The sequence below is a fragment of the Nothobranchius furzeri genome, chromosome 9 (assembly GCF_043380555.1).
Source record: "Nothobranchius furzeri strain GRZ-AD chromosome 9, NfurGRZ-RIMD1, whole genome shotgun sequence".
NCBI lineage: Eukaryota > Metazoa > Chordata > Actinopteri > Cyprinodontiformes > Nothobranchiidae > Nothobranchius > Nothobranchius furzeri.
In genome coordinates this window covers 64,626,460-64,644,289 of record NC_091749.1, presented here as the reverse complement: position 1 = coordinate 64,644,289, position 17,830 = coordinate 64,626,460, and the positions used below count along the sequence as shown (strand labels likewise).

General features: G+C 43.2%; 1 protein-coding gene across 1 annotated transcript in view; it reads left to right on the top strand.

The window, feature by feature from the left end:
• Positions 1–14,090, top strand: part of ankrd11 (ankyrin repeat domain 11) — a 193,024-nt gene extending 178,934 nt beyond the window's left edge. Inside the window, exons 8-14 of the mRNA XM_015953336.3 lie at positions 3,322–3,469; positions 3,564–7,983; positions 8,092–10,717; positions 12,393–12,491; positions 13,245–13,388; positions 13,479–13,571; positions 13,672–14,090. Of these exons, the coding sequence (XP_015808822.3) occupies positions 3,322–3,469; positions 3,564–7,983; positions 8,092–10,717; positions 12,393–12,491; positions 13,245–13,388; positions 13,479–13,571; positions 13,672–13,857 (7,716 nt within the window). The 3' untranslated portion in view covers positions 13,858–14,090. The remainder of the gene's footprint in view (positions 1–3,321; positions 3,470–3,563; positions 7,984–8,091; positions 10,718–12,392; positions 12,492–13,244; positions 13,389–13,478; positions 13,572–13,671) is intronic.
• Positions 14,091–17,830: the final 3,740 nt, after the last annotated feature.

The window sequence follows — 17,830 nt, the reverse complement described above, 5'->3', positions numbered from 1 at the left end:
CAATTGCTCATGTAGTGGATAGTTAAGCTCAAATACGGCTCTGATGTGCGGCTGGACCAGAGATCGCTTGTGGTAGCAAAAAACTGCGCATTCTGAATATTTTCTGCGACAAGTCTCTAAATAAAGTAAAATTTTCCAGTGCAGATTGGAGACAACCCATAGAAGCACTGATTTGATCTCATTTCAGAGAAAAATAGAACAGGTCAGATGCACCTAATAAATAAAATTACTAACAAACTCAGGAATCTTTCTTTGCTTCACTGTTCTGGTGCTGAAAATATCACTAATGCGGATCAAAGGAGATACACAGATAAATGCACCTCTTATTATTTGGAGACTACATTTACTGCAGCTGGCAGAGGCAGAGATTGTTTCTATTGATACACCGAGTTTACAGAATCATTTTAAATTTTAATAGGGGAAGACTGCAGGAGGGAGTGGTAAAATACAGGGGGTCCCAGCAAAAACAAGAAACTACGAGTCTGATGAAACCCGGCCCGCTGGTTTTCCATCAGGCAGTCACGGGGCAGCTCCAACGACCCAGTGACCAAGCTCAGTCCGGTACCGACACCGGCTCGGCAGAGGGTGGACGAGCCGAGGTGGCGTCGTGCTCTGCTTAAGAAGCGGTGTTATTTTCCTGCTTCAGAAGAAGTGTCCAACGTGTTTTTACACTTTCTCCGAGACATGTCACGTCGCTAAGTTGTTAGCGCCGCGCGCTAAGGAAACCCTGCGTTCCTCTTCGGAACGAAAACCTCGTTGTTGCTCTCAGCCGCGGCCGATGCCATGTTTGTTCACACACAGGTGAAAACAAGCGGGGCACTAATATATTACTATGACTCACTCTGATTGGTTAAGGGTCAAACAAAGGCGTGTCATTCGCCTGGGGTAAATTCCCTTTTCATTCAGAGGCAGAAATTCAACAGCAGAGCTGTGAATCGTGATAAAACGGTCTCTCAAAAATGACAGACCGTCAGATGTGTAGATCGTAAAACGGTCTAAAATCGTCATATCGCCCTCGTGTGAATGGGTGAATGACTGATTGTGTTGTGAAGCGCCTTGGGGGGTTGTAGAACCCTAAGAAGGAGCTACACAAATACAGACCATTTACTATTTATAATTTTTATTGTAACAACTGCTGTTGATGTCTTCATTTACATTTTGACTAATAAGAATACAATTGTTCAGACTGGCTTTAGTGTGACCATCTCATTCTGCCTTCCCCAGGATTCACTGATTGCCCTCTTTCCTATTCACTCTCTCTCTCTCTTTGCATTTTTTAATGACAGTTGTCTATTTTTGCTTCATTTAAACATGTTTTTGATCATTTTTTGAAATCTTTTTTATATTTTTAATTTTTTGTTTTTGTGAAGCGCCTTGTGATTTTTATCTTGAGGCGCTATAGAAAAGATCATTTTCTTTCTTTCTTTACAATTAGTACTAGGATAAATAAAATTATTGCTAATTAAAAAGGAATTACAGAGAAGTCTGATTGTTGATTAAATGTTAAAACTGCTTGCCATAAACGATCGCTCCTCGTGTTCTGTTTTTGCTCATCTCCTCACCTTTCTGCAACTTTATTTTTATTTTCCACTCTTACAGATTTGTCCACAACAATATTTACACATTATTGTAACAAATGTCCCAGGCTTTTTGCGTGTTCCCCCTCTCTCCCTGCTTTCATAGCGATCGGGGGCACAGTGTGTGTGTGTGTGTGTGTGTGCGTGCGCGCGTGTGTATTTTCATTGATGTTTTTTCTTACCAGCTCAGGATAGGATGGGGGGGGGGGGGTCTGTGTCCCTCACTCTTTTCGTGCACGACAGACACATCACTGGTGTGGCTGTCAGCAGTGTTGGGAGTAACGCGGTACAAAAGTAATTAATTACTGTAATGCATTGCTTTTTGCTGTAATGTGGTAATGTAAGGCATTACAGGGAAAGAAAATAGTAATATTTACTTGGTACAATTGTCAGTAACGCGGTAATTGCAATGCATTTTAAAACCCAGAATCAAGATGTGGGTTTCCTAAAAATTCAAACTGTCGGAAGCCTGAAAAAAGATCCAGTATCCCCATATATGACGTCATTTATGGACTCAGCTTTGCGGGCAATCTATGAGCAGAGAGAACGCAGCGGTAATGGCTCAAATACTCCAGCTGCGTCCTGCGCGCGGCCGCTGTTATATTCACAAAATCGCTCCACCAAAACAAAGTAATTCGTTTGCGATCGTTTATATCAACCCATATTCTCTGGTACTTCATGTACTTTCCAGCTGAGTTCATAATCTGTGCCCCGGTGATTTCAACTCATTGCTGCTGGAGCGCCGCGCATATTAAGCTTTTTTTTTTCTTTTCTTTTCTTTTTTTTTTTTTTTTTTTTTTTTTTTTTTTTTGCGTTCGGTAGATTCCTTTGGCTGATTAGTTAGAAAGTAGGAAATCAAGGAAACTGTTTTTCTGGAAGACGGAGAAAACATGCAGCATGCAGGAAGGTTAGAAAGGGCAGGAAATCATTCAAATAAAATCAAGAAAACAAAACAAAGCGCTTGAAAAGAAACAAAGTTGTTAGATTTATCCCCAATACACATTTTTACCAGTGAAAAGCAATAATATATAAGCATTTAATATTTACATGTGATAGAATCAGATCACCCCAGAAGTCAGTCCCACATCCAGGGCCGTATCAAGGCATTTGGGGACCAAGGCAAATATAGGCTTGGAGCCCCCACCACCCCACTCCCTGCTCAGTTAATATAAGATGGCAGCGTGCTGAGAATACAGATTGTTGTTGCTTTTATTTAATAAACAATCATTTTAAAGCACTGTTATTATATCTGTTTTTAACAGCAATCCTAGCTCAGACACCACATCACTTTCCACATATATGTCATGAGCTCACTGAGCGTCACATTACCAGATTCATTTTGAAGGTGTTTTGCTGAAAGTAACTTAAAGTAATGCAAAAGTAGTGTAATGCCTTACATTTTAAAATCAGTAATATTGTAATGTAATGAATTACTTTTAAATGAGGGTAACAAGTAATAAACAATGCATTACAGTTTTGAAGTAACTTGCCCAACACTGGCTGTCAGAAAGCCTGATAGCGCTGCTGTGCTTCATTCAACCCCAATATAGTAACGTGCCACTTTACATGCCTAGTAACAGTAACGGCGTTACTCCTTTACCTAAGAAAAGAACACCGTTAATAACACTGTTATGCTTAAACGGCATGACTCCCAACACTGTTCAAGGCTCATGCATATGAGCAAAAACTTTCCTTTATCTTTTTAAAAGATGTTTTTAAATACTTGGTTTGTATTATGTTTCAGGTGGTGAAGCTTCTTTTACGATATGGAGGAGACCCACGTCAAAGCAACAGGAGGGGCGAGACGCCACTGAAGGTTGCCAGCTCTCCAACAATGCTGAATCTGTTGCTGGGGAAAGGCACTTACACCTCGAGTGAAGAGAGCTCATCAGGTCTGTTAGATTAGATGTTTTCACATCTCCTTATTAATTCTCCTTTGTTTTTGGCTTTTATATTGTGTATTGATTTTGCTTGTTTGTTTCACAGAAACGTCTGAGGAGGACGCACCCTCGTTTGCCCCCTCAAGCTCTGTAGATGGCAATAACACGGACTCGGAGTTTGAGAAGGGCTTGAAGTTAAAAGGGAAAATCGCAGACGCTCCCAAATCTGCCATCACACCCGTTAAAGACGAATATGAATTTGATGAGGATGATGAGGAGGAGCGTGTTCCTCCTGTTGATGATAAACACCTTCTGAAAAAAGACTTTCGAAAAGACACGGTCAGTAAGACCAACAGCTTCATCTCTATATCCAAGATGGAGGTTAAAACCTATTCCAAAAGCAACTCAGTCACACCAAAGAAAGCTGTCAGGCGAATCATCTCTGACAGTAACAGTTCAGACGAGGATGACGGGACGTTGTGTTTCACACCAGCGCCTACGCCACGGCAACAAGCCCAGCAAACAAATACCAAGACTAGAGACTCTGGCAGCATGAGCTCTAAACAACAAAAAGACAAAAATAAAGTCAAGAAGAAGAGAAAGAAAGAGAGTAAAAATAACGTCAGTAAAGAAGTCCGGTTTGGGAAAGTCAGTGACAAATTCTGTACGTCTGACTCTGATTGTGGAGATCTGGAGAGTGAGGATGATAAGGGCTCAAATAGTATAAAGGACTCTTCTACAATTAACCTTAAAGACACAACTGTCTTTAACGCGTCTTCTTCCTCACACGGAAACATGAACTCTCAGAAACAAGCGCCATCGTTAGCAGAACAGCATCCAAAGCAGTGGAGGACAGATGGCTGGAAGACTGTGTCGTCTCCTACGTGGTCAGATGTCAGCTCTCTATCAGATTCAGTCAGAACGAGACTGTCCAGTGAATCTGAGTACTCCTCTGCTGATTCAAGTGTTGAGTCGATAAAGCAAGTTAAAAGGAAAGCACACGAGAAACAAAAGAAGAATAACGTGCATACGGTAGACAAGAAAAATTCTGATCTCTATAAAAACTCCACAGCAGAAACCACCATCTCCAAAACGGATGTAGATGGTAAAATCATCAAGAAGCATAAAGCAAAGCACAAGCACAAAAGTAAGGAGAAGGACAACGCTCCTAGTCTGGTGCTTAATCAAGATATGAATGAGAAATTTGTAAAGAGCTTTTCTTTTGACTTTGATGATTCAAGACAAAAGTCCTTAATTGTTGAGTCTGAATCTCCATCAGAGAGTAAGGTCAAATTATCCAAACATGAAAAAGACCACTCGAAAAAGGAGGACAGGCTTTCAAAAGCTAAGTCTGAGGACAAGGATTGGTCATCTGGAAAAGACCTGCACAGAACGGCTAAAGAGGAGAAAAACAAGAAGACAAAAGACGCCACTAAGGACAAGACAAATAAAGAGGAGAGGGACAAACCTGTCAAACCAGACAAGGAGAAAATTTTTAAGGTCAAAGAAAAACCCAAGGAGGATAAACAAAAGGCTCACAAAGAAGAGAAAAAGAAAAAGTCCAAGGAAAAGTCGTCCTCAAAAATAGACCGAAAGGGTGAGCAGAAGGAAGAGAAGCATCTTAAGGTGGACAAGGAGAAAATCATCAAGGAGGACAAGGAGAAATGCAAAAAAGACAGAATGCAGAAGGAAGAGTCTGATCATGAAGGCTATGATGTTAACAATCGGTTCCTCAACCTGGAAGACACCAAGCTAAGTGTGTCAGATGATCATCATGACAGATGGGGTTCTGAGATGTCCTCTGACTCTTCAAGCTACGGAGACGATAACTGGGATGCTCCTGTCAAAGAAGTCAAAGAATATAAATCCAACAACACAGTCAAACTAATTGTTGAGACTGTTAAAGAAGAGACGAGGAGGAAAGACAACAAAGTCAAGGACAAGAAGCCAGAGCATAGTGACAAAAAATCTGAGAAAGAAGTCAGCTCCAAGAAGAAAGAAAAAGACCTCTCAGAAAAGATGAGTGAGAAGAAAAAAGACTGGTCTGAGAAAACAAAAATCAACTCCAGCCACTCACTTGAGAAAGACAAAAAGCGGAAGGAATCCACAGACATAGTCAAGGACAAAAAAGACAAGGATTCCCTGGACAGTGGTCGAGACAGAAAGGAGTCTTATGACGGTGTGAAGGACCGAAAAGATGTCAAGATCAAGCAGGAGTCAATAGATGAATATGGCAGTGACACCTTCTTCAAAGACATTGATGCTGTTGGGAAGTCTTGTGATATGAGAGAGAGAAATCACTCTGGGAAAGAAAAAAAGAGTGAAGGAATGGAAAAGAGAGAAAAGACAAAAGCTGACAAGTATAAAGAAAAGACAAAAGACAGAGGCACTGACCACGAGAAGGACAGGAGTGAGCGAAGCTCCATCGAGAAATCCGTCAAGGACAGAGATGAAGATCGGGGCACCAAAGACAAGAAGGAAGGATCCAAAGAGAAACACAAAGACTCTCATGGAAAAGACAAAGATCGAAAGATGTCTTCTGAACAAACAAAGGACAAAAAAGACAAGGGCTCCCAAGACAAGCATGCTGATAGGGAGAAGGATTTCTTAGAAATAAAGAAAGAGGAGAAGAAACCAGAAAAAGGCCGAGAGAAAACGTGGTACAAGATAGCTGATATTTTCACAGATGAGAGTGATGAGGAGGAGGACGTCTACAGTAGTGGTGTCTTAGCTGGGCCGGGTTCCATCAGAAAAGACTCGACACCTGATCAGGATGAGCTGGATCACTTCCCCTCAGAAAAAGTGAGAAAATCCTCTGCAGAAACAAGACACAATACAGAAAAGACAAAAGACAAAGAACACAAAGAAAAGAAAAAAGATAAGGCCACATTTGACACAGGAAAAGAGAGGAAAGGCTCCCTGGAGAAACACAACAAAGACAAGAAGGACTCTGCAGACTCAAAATGCAAAGAAAGGAGAGATAGATCCTCGGTGGACTCTAACCAAGAAAAGAAAAACAAGCAGAAGTTGTTGGACAAAAGGGACACAAGTGAGGAAAAAACAAAGACCAAACATAAAGACAAGCAGGATCATTCTAAGGAAAGGAAGCCCTCTAAAGGCAGTGGTGAGAATGAAAAATCCCTCTTAGAAAAACTAGAGGAGGAAGCTATGAATGATTACAAGGATGACTCAAATGACAAAAACAGTGACATCTCCTTGGATAGTTTCACCGATAGAGGTCATGAGCCTGTCCTTACTAGTTATTCTTTCAGCCTAACCGATATTTCTGAGGACAGGAGAGACTCCCTGTCCATAGCTATGCCACAGGATAGGTTCAAAGAGAAGGAGAGGCATCGACATTCCTCCTCCTCATCGTCTAAGAAAAGCCATGACAAGGAGAAAGAAAAAGTCAAGAAGGACAAAGGAGACAAACGTGACAAAGCAGGGGAGAACCGAGAGTCCTACAACCGCAGAGAGAGTCTTCCGTTTGAGAAAGAGCCGATGCCTCTAGAGGCAGACCCTTACACATTCCCGTTTGGAGGGAAGGGAGATGGGGAAGATGACTTTGATAAAACATTGGAATTTGAAAAAGAGATGTCCAAAAAGGACAAAGCAACTGGCATCATTAGTGATAGAACGAAGGACAAAAAGAAAAAAGAGAAGCATAAAGACAAAATAAAGGAGGAGAAAAACAAGTACATGGATGGCTTTGGGTCGTTCAAACACTCCAGAGAGGATGTAAAGTCGGCATTGAAAGACAGCCCCCAGATCACTGTTCTGAAGGAGAGATCGAAAGAGCAAAGCCCCAAGTTTGATTTGAAAAAAGACCGAAATCGAGACACTTTGGAGAAAGACAACAGAATGGATCATGGTAAATCTAAAAATGAAAATGAAAAGCTCACTCAGTCCAAAGAGACATTACGAAAAGATAACCGTCCACGTGAAAAGGTGTTGGTGGACGATGATTTTCAGATGACTAGTTTTGGTCAGATGTTAAGTCTAAAAGATCAGGAAACTGGGGCTCGTCTCAAGAAGCAAAAAGAAAAAATGAAGCAGATGGAGAGACTGAGACCCAAAACAGGGGATCCTAAGTTGAAAGACAAAGCTAAGCCTACAGAGGAAGTCAAGAAAAACCGCAGCGAGCTGTCTTCGAAGAAACCCAACAGTTTGGAGACTGGTCTGAAGGAAAAAAAGCTAAAGGATGTTGGCCTCCCTGCTCAAATGATGTCTCCAGGGAGGAAGTTCCAGCCTGGTGACAGTCAGAACTCAAAGGACTGGATGACTAGCCATCAAATGAAAGAGAATCTCCCTGCTTCTCCCAGACCAGACCAAAACAGGCCAACTGGTGTCCCCACTCCAACGTCTGTCATCTCCTGTCCCAGCTTTGAGGATGTAATGCAGACTCCACGTACCCCATCCTGTAGCCCGGAGGATTACACTGACATTATGCTAGATGGGCTGGACTGCCAGAACTCATCTGCCATGAATATGTCAATGAATGCCTGCTCCCCCACCTTCTTTGATAGGTAAGTTGTTAAAACTTCTAGTCTCACTGTCGCGGTCTGTTTGAGTTTAGTGTATGTTGTATTCAGTGTGACTGTTGTCCTGATTTGTTTTATTTGTCGTCTTCGCAGCAGGTACTCCAATTCCCACAGTTTCCAAGAGGGCACCTGTCCTACCCCTGCGAAAAACCTCCAGCTTCCACTTGTAAGCCGTTCTGCATCACCTGATGTCCGCAGGCCGTTGGAGAATGACTTCAAGTCTGAGTCTGACAAGTATAGGAAGCAGAGTGATTCAGCAACTGATTACGACCTATCATCCTCACAGCTCCTGGAGGACAAGTCCATAACGATGAAAAGGTTGTCACCACCTGATTTCTCTCCACTAAGAATATTGTCTCCTCGTAGAGAGTCCCACCATCCAACATCAGATGTTGTGGCAACTCTTGCTGGTACTGAAGGGCACGAACACCTTCCTGAGAGCGTATACAGCAGTTTCTTGCCCAAACCTTCAACACCAGTCCATAGGCCAGATCCCCAGGAACCGTGCTTTGACATAGCTGCACCACCAACTCCAGCTCCTGCTGCTTTACCACCACTGGACATTGATGACATCTCAGAGCCTCACCACAGTGAGCCAAATCTGGTTCTCTCAAATTTGCCGTGTGTCACGGAAGAACAGGAACAAGAAGAAGAGGATGAAGAAGAAGAGGAGGAGGAAGAACCTGATATGGATGAGCGGGCTGATAGAGATCACTGTGAAGTGGAAGAGCCAGAACAAACAAGAGATCCATGTTCTTTCTCTAATCAAGTTGAGGACCATTTGAGAAAAAGCTGGCCTACAGTGTCTCCAGACAGACAGGAACAGGAAGTCCACCAGCTTTCCTCAACACATCCAGCACACAACCACGGAGATAACTGTTTTGATGATAGCATGGGTTGGAACCAAGATATGGACCTTAAAGCTGCCCATGGGGAGATTGAGGCTGCTGTCTCCAAAATAACGAGTCCTTACTCTCACTCTGATAATGACATGCAGCCCCTGCCTGGACATCCCAACATCTCTTATGACACCTGGAATAGGTGGCATAAAGAGGACACGGAGGACTCGGATGAGCAGAAGGAGGCTGTGGCAGACATTCCTTCTCCTGAGAGGCCCGAGTCTGCCATGGATGAGGAACCAGACTATTTAAATACCTCATCGTCCTCTAACAGGTTGGACTCCTTTTTCCATGACTGCAGTAAGCCTGTCTTAGAGGAAGGACACCAGATGGATACAGGCTGTGTAGAATCTGAAAGCAGACTAAGTGCACACAGCTTCAGCACGACTCCCGATTGTCACATTTCCCCAGTTGTGGTCTCTGATCCTGTTGTGCCATGGGCAGATCCATTCTCAGGCGAACCAGATGAACTGGATGATCTAGGGCCATTTTCTTTGCCTGACCTACCGTTACCAGACAAGTCCGAAGAAGCCGACCCTCGAAACCCTGAGCTAGTTGAACACAGCAAGACTCTGCCAACCCACATTAGACACATCATCACAGACAGAGGTGAGCCAGACATAATAGAGGTAGACCTAACTAGCCTTGCAAAGACCTCATGTCCCTCTGGAAATCTGAGTTTAGGGGAACCTACTGGACAAGACTTTGTTGTACCATCACCTCATACCACCTTTCAGCAGGAGTTGGACCCAGAGCCTCAAAGTGATCCCATCAACAGCTCTTTGCCTCTTAACCAACAACATGGCAACATTTTAGATAGATCACTGGGTTATGGAGTGCACGAGTCTGATCCTACCTTGCTGTATTCACCAGTAAAACCAGATGCCTGTCAACAACTTCACATATCACATATCCATCCCTTCACTGAGTCCATACAGGTGTCCCTGGATTCGGTGTCTCCTTCAAAACCAGAACTGAGGCATGCAGAAATGTCTGAGACAGTACCAGAATCTGTGTCATGCAGTCCTCTTCCTCATATCTCAGTGGCAGTCGCTCTCTCCGACCCCGTGGAGTTGCCAGACACTCAGGAACCCCCATCAAAGCTAACACCAGTTACCCCAACAATCGTGCCCACCACTGCAGATGTCCCCAAGAAGGTGGAGGAAATTCCTCAAAGGATAACCCGCAATCGCACCAAGAACAATCCCTCTGCTGCTGTTCTTTCTACCTCCAGCATCATAACCTCATCCACCACTGTGACAACCAGTCAAGTGGTGAGCGTTAACACGGCTCCCACAAGAACCCCGACACTCACGCCAGTGTCTTCCTTTCCATCTCTGAAGAAAGATTCCAGTATTTCCACTGCGGCATCTAATTTAACCCCAGCAGTGTCTGTACCGTCTTCTGTGACAACTTCTGCATCAGTGGTTCTCAGTAAGACGACCAAGGGTCGTCCCCTCCCTGTGGATGAAGACGACGCCCAGACGCAGCACCCACGGAAGAGGAAATTTCCTCGTTCAGCTGGGCAGCAAGTCCAGGTCCAGCTTGTAAACACGGCCATGCAGCAGACCAGGGAAATGATTCAGCAGACGTTAGCTGTTGTTGTCAATGCCATCAAGCTGGATGAGATTGAGCCCTACCACAGTGACCGGTCCAACCCCTATTTTGAGTACCTACAGATCAGGAAGAAGATTGAGGAGAAGCGGAAGATTCTGTGCTACATTACCCCTCAGGCCCCGCAGTGTTACGCTGAGTATGTGACCTACACTGGCTCTTACCTGCTGGATGGCAAGCCTCTTAGCAAGCTGCATATTCCTGTGGTGAGTTATTCAAACTTGACCTAATCTAGTTTTGATGAAGGCAAAGTCGTGAGCAGAGTTGAAACGGTTACGATGCTTTCACCTAGGTGCTGTGAGTCTTGTGCAAGAAAGTGTAAAAGTTGAGAATTTAGCTTCCACAAAGTCAGAATTTCTTGTAATCTTCTAAAGTGGTCTTTATGCTAAAGGCTTTTCTGCCACATGTTATACCTTTTTTACTTTTGTTTCACTGTTTTTACTCGTTTTCTGTCTAGTGCTTGTACCTGACAACGTACCTTCAAAATGAGAAGCAAACAAAAGGAGGACAAAAGTTGTACCAGACCTGAAAATGACACATTTGCAGCAGGTTACTGGTGACAGATTGTCAAAATATTTTATGTAAATTACTTTTTTTGCAAATTTGTTAGGTTATAAAAAAATGAGATTGGGAGTCTTTTAATACCAGAGTTATAAGTTTTCACATCTGGGTCGGTCCAGCCCAGCCCTGGTGGGTTAATTGTGTTCACATCTGGGTGATCTGCGTTTTCCGCATTCAGCCGACCATTTTTTAATTTATTTTTTACCTGCTATCCGGCGATCAGCTTCACGCGGAGCTGACCCAACACACTCACTACGGACCGATTGGCCGGCTAAAGTTCACGCCCACCTACTAGAGTGAGTCTCTTGATTGGTGGGTAGAATCAGCCAGCGGCTGCTTCCTGCTTGTGTGATTCATTATCGGTCTGGATGCAGTGGGGTAAACATCCTCCCTGACTGCCGCTCAGAACCAGCGCTCCCGCCACGGCAGCACGAGGGCAGACAGCTGTGAGGAGCACAGCTGTCTCAGTGAGAGGGTAGCAAGCCGTGTGTTTCATAACAGCGTCCAAAAGCAACACTGTTCGCGGCTGCCTTAGTTTATAAAGTGTAGTTTTTTTTTTACTGTTATCCTCTGTAAGTACTGGGGGGGGGCTGGTGCCTATCTCCAGCAGTCAATGGGCAATCAGGCGGGGTACACCCTGGACAGAGCCAGTCCATCGCAGGGCAACACAGAGACACACAGGACAAACAATCATGCACACACTCACCTAAGGACAATTTAGACAGACCAGTCAACCTAACAGTCATGTTTTTGGACTGTGGGAGTAACCTGGAGGACCCAGAGAAAACCCACGCATGCACAGGGAGAACATGCAAACTCCATGCAGAAAGATCCCAGGCCGGGAAGCGAACCCAGGACCTTCTTGCTGCAAGGCAACAGCTCTAACCACTGCACAGCCCAGGTTTTGTAACTCATAACCATAAAAATCAGGTCTAAAATACAAGGGAGCGGGTCTAAGACTCTATTAGACGCCATGTTTCCTTCTACAGGAGCCTTTGTGTGCTTGTCATTTTGTTGAAGTTTGCACTCCCCGGGTCTTTTTGACCCTAACAAGCATCCGTTGGTAAGGTCTTACTCCAATACAAAAATACAGCTTGCATGATTTAGGTATCTACTGCCCTCTATCGCCAGGAAAAATACACCCTCTCCCTTTAAGGACACCACAGACTTCTCTACACATCGCCTGCATCTTAGTTGAAAATCCCACAAAATTCTCATTCTGTGGATTCTTAATACCAAAGTGTTTATATATTCACAGAATGCGTTTACATTGAAATGATTCATAATGTATTTTAAGCTACGTTGTGTTTTGCTCATCAGATCGCTCCACCTCCGTCACTGTCAGAACCGCTGAAGGAGCTCTTCAGGCAACAGGAGGCAGTGAGAGGCAAGCTCAGGTTGCAGCACAGCATTGAGCGGGTGAGACAACTGTTTTCTGGACATCCATGTTTATTTCACACGCCTCACAATCTCTGAGATCCTTCTTTTTGCTGAATTCACTCGTTGCTGTCACGTGCAAGCAGCGAATCACATCAATGCTTCTTTGATGAAAGATCAAAGCCTCTTTTTTTTTTCAATCAGAATTCAAGTGAAATCTGAATAATTCTCATTTCTAGGTCAAGTCAGAGTGCACTGCAAACCTGACCCGGTCTCTAATTAAAGAGCAAGTCACCCCCTACCAGATTCTTACTCAACTCCCACTTTCTGTTTGAAAAATGCAACAAATGCTGTTCCCTAGCAGACCGAGAGGGTGGAGCCACTAACAAATACACACACTCGCGACATTGTGACATCATAATGTACCGTCTAACATCATAGTGTACCTCTTAGCCAATATCGACGGCAGATTTAAATTCAAATGCAGTGCTGAGTTTTTACCTGACGACGGTGCAACGCTGACAGTTTTAGGCAGAATATTTAAATTTTAACTAAGATGCACTAAAGTGCCGAATTATTGACGACACGTGTCTGCAGCACGATCAGACACTCATTTATATAGTTTATCAGCAAAAAAATGTTGATTTGGAGTGACCTGCTCTTTAAGTCACAACCATTTTTTGTAGAGCATGCAGCTGTGTGTGATGTTTGTGTCTTTTTGAGTAGCCACCTATTCTGATATTCTGCTGCATAACTAATCATTTATTTTCTCCCTGTTGGGCTTGTTTTTCACAGGAGAAACTAATTGTTTCATGTGAGCAGGAGGTTTTACGGGTCCACTGCAGGGCAGCTAGAACAATAGCCAATCAGGCTGTACCATTCAGTGCCTGCACCATGCTGTTGGACTCTGAAGTCTACAATATGCCATCAGAGAGTCAGGTAGGAGAGACGTAAACACATTCAAGTCTCGGGTCACTTCTCACCTAATCCACTCTTTAGTCCACATTTTAACTTGTGTTCTTCTCTCAGGGTGATGAAAACAAATCGGTAAGAGATCGCTTCAACGCACGTCAGTTCATTTCATGGATACAAGACGTGGATGATAAATATGACCGCATGAAGGTACATTTTGACAGTATTTAACGAGTAAATATGTACATTAGAAGCATGTGCCATAAATGTTTGTGTTTACATAACAAGAGTTGTTCCTTTCCTTCATCAGACATGTTTATTGATGCGACAACAGCATGAGGCTGCAGCCCTCAACGCAGTGCAAAGGATGGAATGGCAGTTAAAGGTCCAGGAGCTGGATCCAGCAGGACACAAGTCCCTGTGCGTCAATGAAGTGCCGTCCTTCTACGTGCCAATGGTCGATGTCAACGACGACTTCGTCCTGCTGCCTGCGTGACACGTCAGTGCTCACAGATTGAGGTTAAACTCCATCTGAGTCACTTCTTCTCTAAGAGACTTCGTTGAACTGAACGAATGGAAAGGGCTAGCAAGTTCAAAAGAAGAGTTGCTGCAGGAAAAAATTCTTAAGAAAAGGAGGAAGGTTTGGAAAAACTTGCTCTTCATTCACTTCCGTGAAGAAGGAAAGGGTTTTTTTTTACTGAGGGAAAAGAAATGACACAACTTGCACTTTCATCCTTAAAGTTTTTATGCTTTTGTTTGGTCGGAGTGCGAGAAGCAGAAACAGTTTTTTGCTTTGAAGCGCCGATGTTGAGACACAACTCCTCAGTGCTTCATTATGGTGAGACGGGGGACAGAGGTTTATTTTCTGCTTTCGTTTTCGCCCCCTGCTTCAACAGCCGTTGCCACTGGGAGGATACATCAGAGAGGAGCTCTCCCAGCAGCTTGGTGCCTGTCCAGAGGAAGCCCTCGTTGAGACGCCTCCTTTGTTGGCGTGGAGCTCTCAGTGGGCCAGGAGATGGAGTCCAGCACTGACCCAGAGGATGTCGAAGGAGAATCGTGGATCTTTAGAGGCTCCAGGGAGCTACGGTCAGCCGCTGGTCGTTTTTGAGATACAAAACCGTTCACCTGCCGGATTTACCTGCAGGATGCCCTGTTTGTTGGTCTTGCACCGGCCCTCTCTAAGTCGCGCTGTAACAAAGCTTGCAGCGGGCAGGACCGCGGTGAAGAAGACGTGTGCACGTGAGGGCCTAGCGTCTGAGAGGAGGACAGACCCTGCAGCCTCTCAGCCTGGCTGAAAAGAACAGGATGAGCCCAGATCCCTGAGGGCAAACCGAAGTGTTCCTCAGTGACTGCTCGCTCTGATGTAAACGCATCAGCCCGCCATGGACTGCAACGACACAACAGGACAACCCGAACAAACAAACCTAACGAATGTTGATATTCAAAGAGACTGTTGTGGTTTGGCAGGAAAAGAGAAATATTGTTTTTGTCTATTTCTTTACTTGGGCATTTCATTGTTTCTGAGGAAGTGACTTGAAACACTACAGAGCCAATATTAGTTTAATGGAAAAAAACAAACAAAAAACAATAGAAAAAAAGTTGTATTCCGTAAATTATGTACAGTTTTTATATTCGTTAACCAACGTATTCTTGCTGCCTTCTAGATAATTTATTTTGCCACACATTACTGCACAGTTGTAAATAACCTATGTACTGTAATATCACTCAGTTAAGTGTAAAGAAAAAAAAGTAAAATGAATATCTTTTTATGTACAGTTCACTTTTGGGCAGCACTTTCCCCCTCTCATATCCAATGGGCCAAAACGTGTACATGACTCTGTCAGTATTTGAACGACTCCAGTGCACAGTTGTATAAACCAGTCTGTAGATTCAGTCAGCTCACCTGGACGTGAGCCGCTGCAACGCAAACCGCTGGCAGAAACGATTCTGGATGGAACGGGCCGACCGCGACACAGCCCCTCATGTAGCAGAACGGATGTGGAGGGTTTTATTTAAAGAATAAACAAAAGATTACTATTCATTGCTTTACTACACAATTATATCAGAAAATTTTTGAACCAAGAAAATGCCTTTTTCAGTAAAAAACAAAAAAAACACTCATTTTTGGGCAAAGCCACATAGTTATATATGGGTAGGATGGGAGAGTTGTCATTCACACGCAAAACCATTTTTAAGTGTCGTCTTCTTTTCCTCGTTTATATATTTGAAAATCGCTTTCGACGCCACAGAGCGCGTAGACACGTCTTTACGCTCTTCCTGTTCTCTCAGCTCGTCCGATCTTCCCGTTGAATAGACAGGATATCCGTCAGCCCTTTGTTCGTTCATGTTGTTCCCTAGCATCACTAGGTGGTGACAGTGTCCCAGAACACACAACCATTTGGCTTGCCATGGATGTTTTTAAGTATTTTTGAATTTTATCACAACCAGTCGGATGGTTAAGTTTCCTCATCCTAGTTTAGGAAACAGCTCAAGTCACATCATACTTCCTACTTTTATTCACTTATAAACTACGATCAGATAGTTTAGGGGTTTTAAATTTTAGTTTACTTCATATTTTGTTGCGTCAGGCCCAAGAAGACCGTTACGAGACTTAAATCTTTGTTAGCGTAAACCAAAAATGTGAACAAAAACACATACGGTGGAGGGGGAAAGACAGTACATTAGACCTTTTTTTGTTTGTTTATACAAGATTCCGTTCGAAATGTCAATTTATGTCTATACGTATCGATCCCTACGTTTGGTTGTTCTGATGAGCGCTCCCGACCCGGCACGATGGCTGCCCGTCTGCGAGAGAGAGCTGCTCGCGTATCCCAAAGGCAAAATGATCTGAAACACATTTACACTCATTTGGCGTTGCGTGTATGGCGTGTCTAGTCGAGTGCAATGGTTGTTGCTATTACACTGTGCAGACAAGGTGGCTAGATATTATAGTTCTGGATATGTTGGAGAGGGAAACGCATCTGAGCAAACATACAGGAAAAGAAACCTTTACAAGTAGCCAGAAATGTGTTGTTTTCCTTTAGCTCTGTTCGTCTTGTTTCTTGTTTTTGGGAAGAAAGTGTTTGTTCAAAGTCTTCATGTATGTGTGTATTTTCCTTTCATTTTAGCCTTGTGTATGTTGTTCATCTCTCTGTTATTTGGTAGCATGTCAATCACATTGCTTGTCCGGCAGAATGTATACCGCTAACTATGCCCCGCCCGACACCCTCTCACCATTTACAAGACACAGAGCGTTTCATGTGTCACGTCACATCCCCCTTTTACTTTTACCTTCTTATTAAAACCATTCAAGCCCAGTCTAGGTGTAAACTTGTGCGATCAATAATTTCTTTAAACCACAAAGGCTTGAAATGGTGATGGCTGACTCATCAGACAGACCAACCCCCCCTTCCAGAATGCTGCACAGCTACATACTGAATGCGTCCGAACACGCCGTACAAACATCCAGAGAATCCACGACGAAGTCCTCGGATGCACAGTAGAGCACTTGGCCGTGTTGACACGGATGCTAGCCTGACATCACCTCAGTCAGCAACATATTACCTCTACTCTCCTCACATTCACTCATGTTTATTTTATTATTATTTTTTATTTTTATTACTACTTACGGGACATAAATAGACTTGACTGCTATTTTTTCATTGTATAGAATCACAATTTCAAGCCTTTTTTTCATGTTTTCTTTTGTTTTTTTTTAATTAAACCCAACTGTAGCCATTTCTTTTTGCTTTTATTTCTAGAATGAAAACGACTAATAAAAAGCATGGAGAACTACTCTTTAAATGGTAAAAAATAACCTATTTATTATCTTCTTTTCCCCCAACACCTGTGGTTTATATATATATATATATATATATATATATATATATATATATATATATATATATATAATTTTTTTCCCTGGATTTTTCAGTTGAAGTTTGTTTCCGCTGTGTAAATTTTCCTCCTTGTAATGCGTGAAAGAGACATATTGTACATATCTCTGTAAATAAAACCTCCCAGGACGTTTTGCACCCTCCTCTTTGTACTAGTCTGAAAAATTGCGTAGAATGTGGGGTTCTAACAGCAACGGGCCGTGTTGCGCTCGCTGCAGGTGATTATGATGTAACAATGTAACATTTTTTTTATTTGTACAATGTAGTTTATTTGTGTACATATTGTTGGAGCAGCTAAATGGGGTGGGGGGGGTGGTATTTGATGGGGGTTGTGGATGCTATCGTCAGTGCTGTAACAGTACTTTCGCCTCCAGCTGTTGTTGATTTCCTGCAAAAAATGAAAAAAATTAAGGAAAAATGCAAAAAATATATATAAAAATGACAAACTGAACATGAGTGTAGGTTGGGGGGGGCTAAAACTGAAAAGTAAAAATTCTAAATTGTTATTTTCTACGTTGCATGTACAGAGAGCGCGAGAACTGCTGTTGTTCCTCAGAGATTATGTTCGTTAAT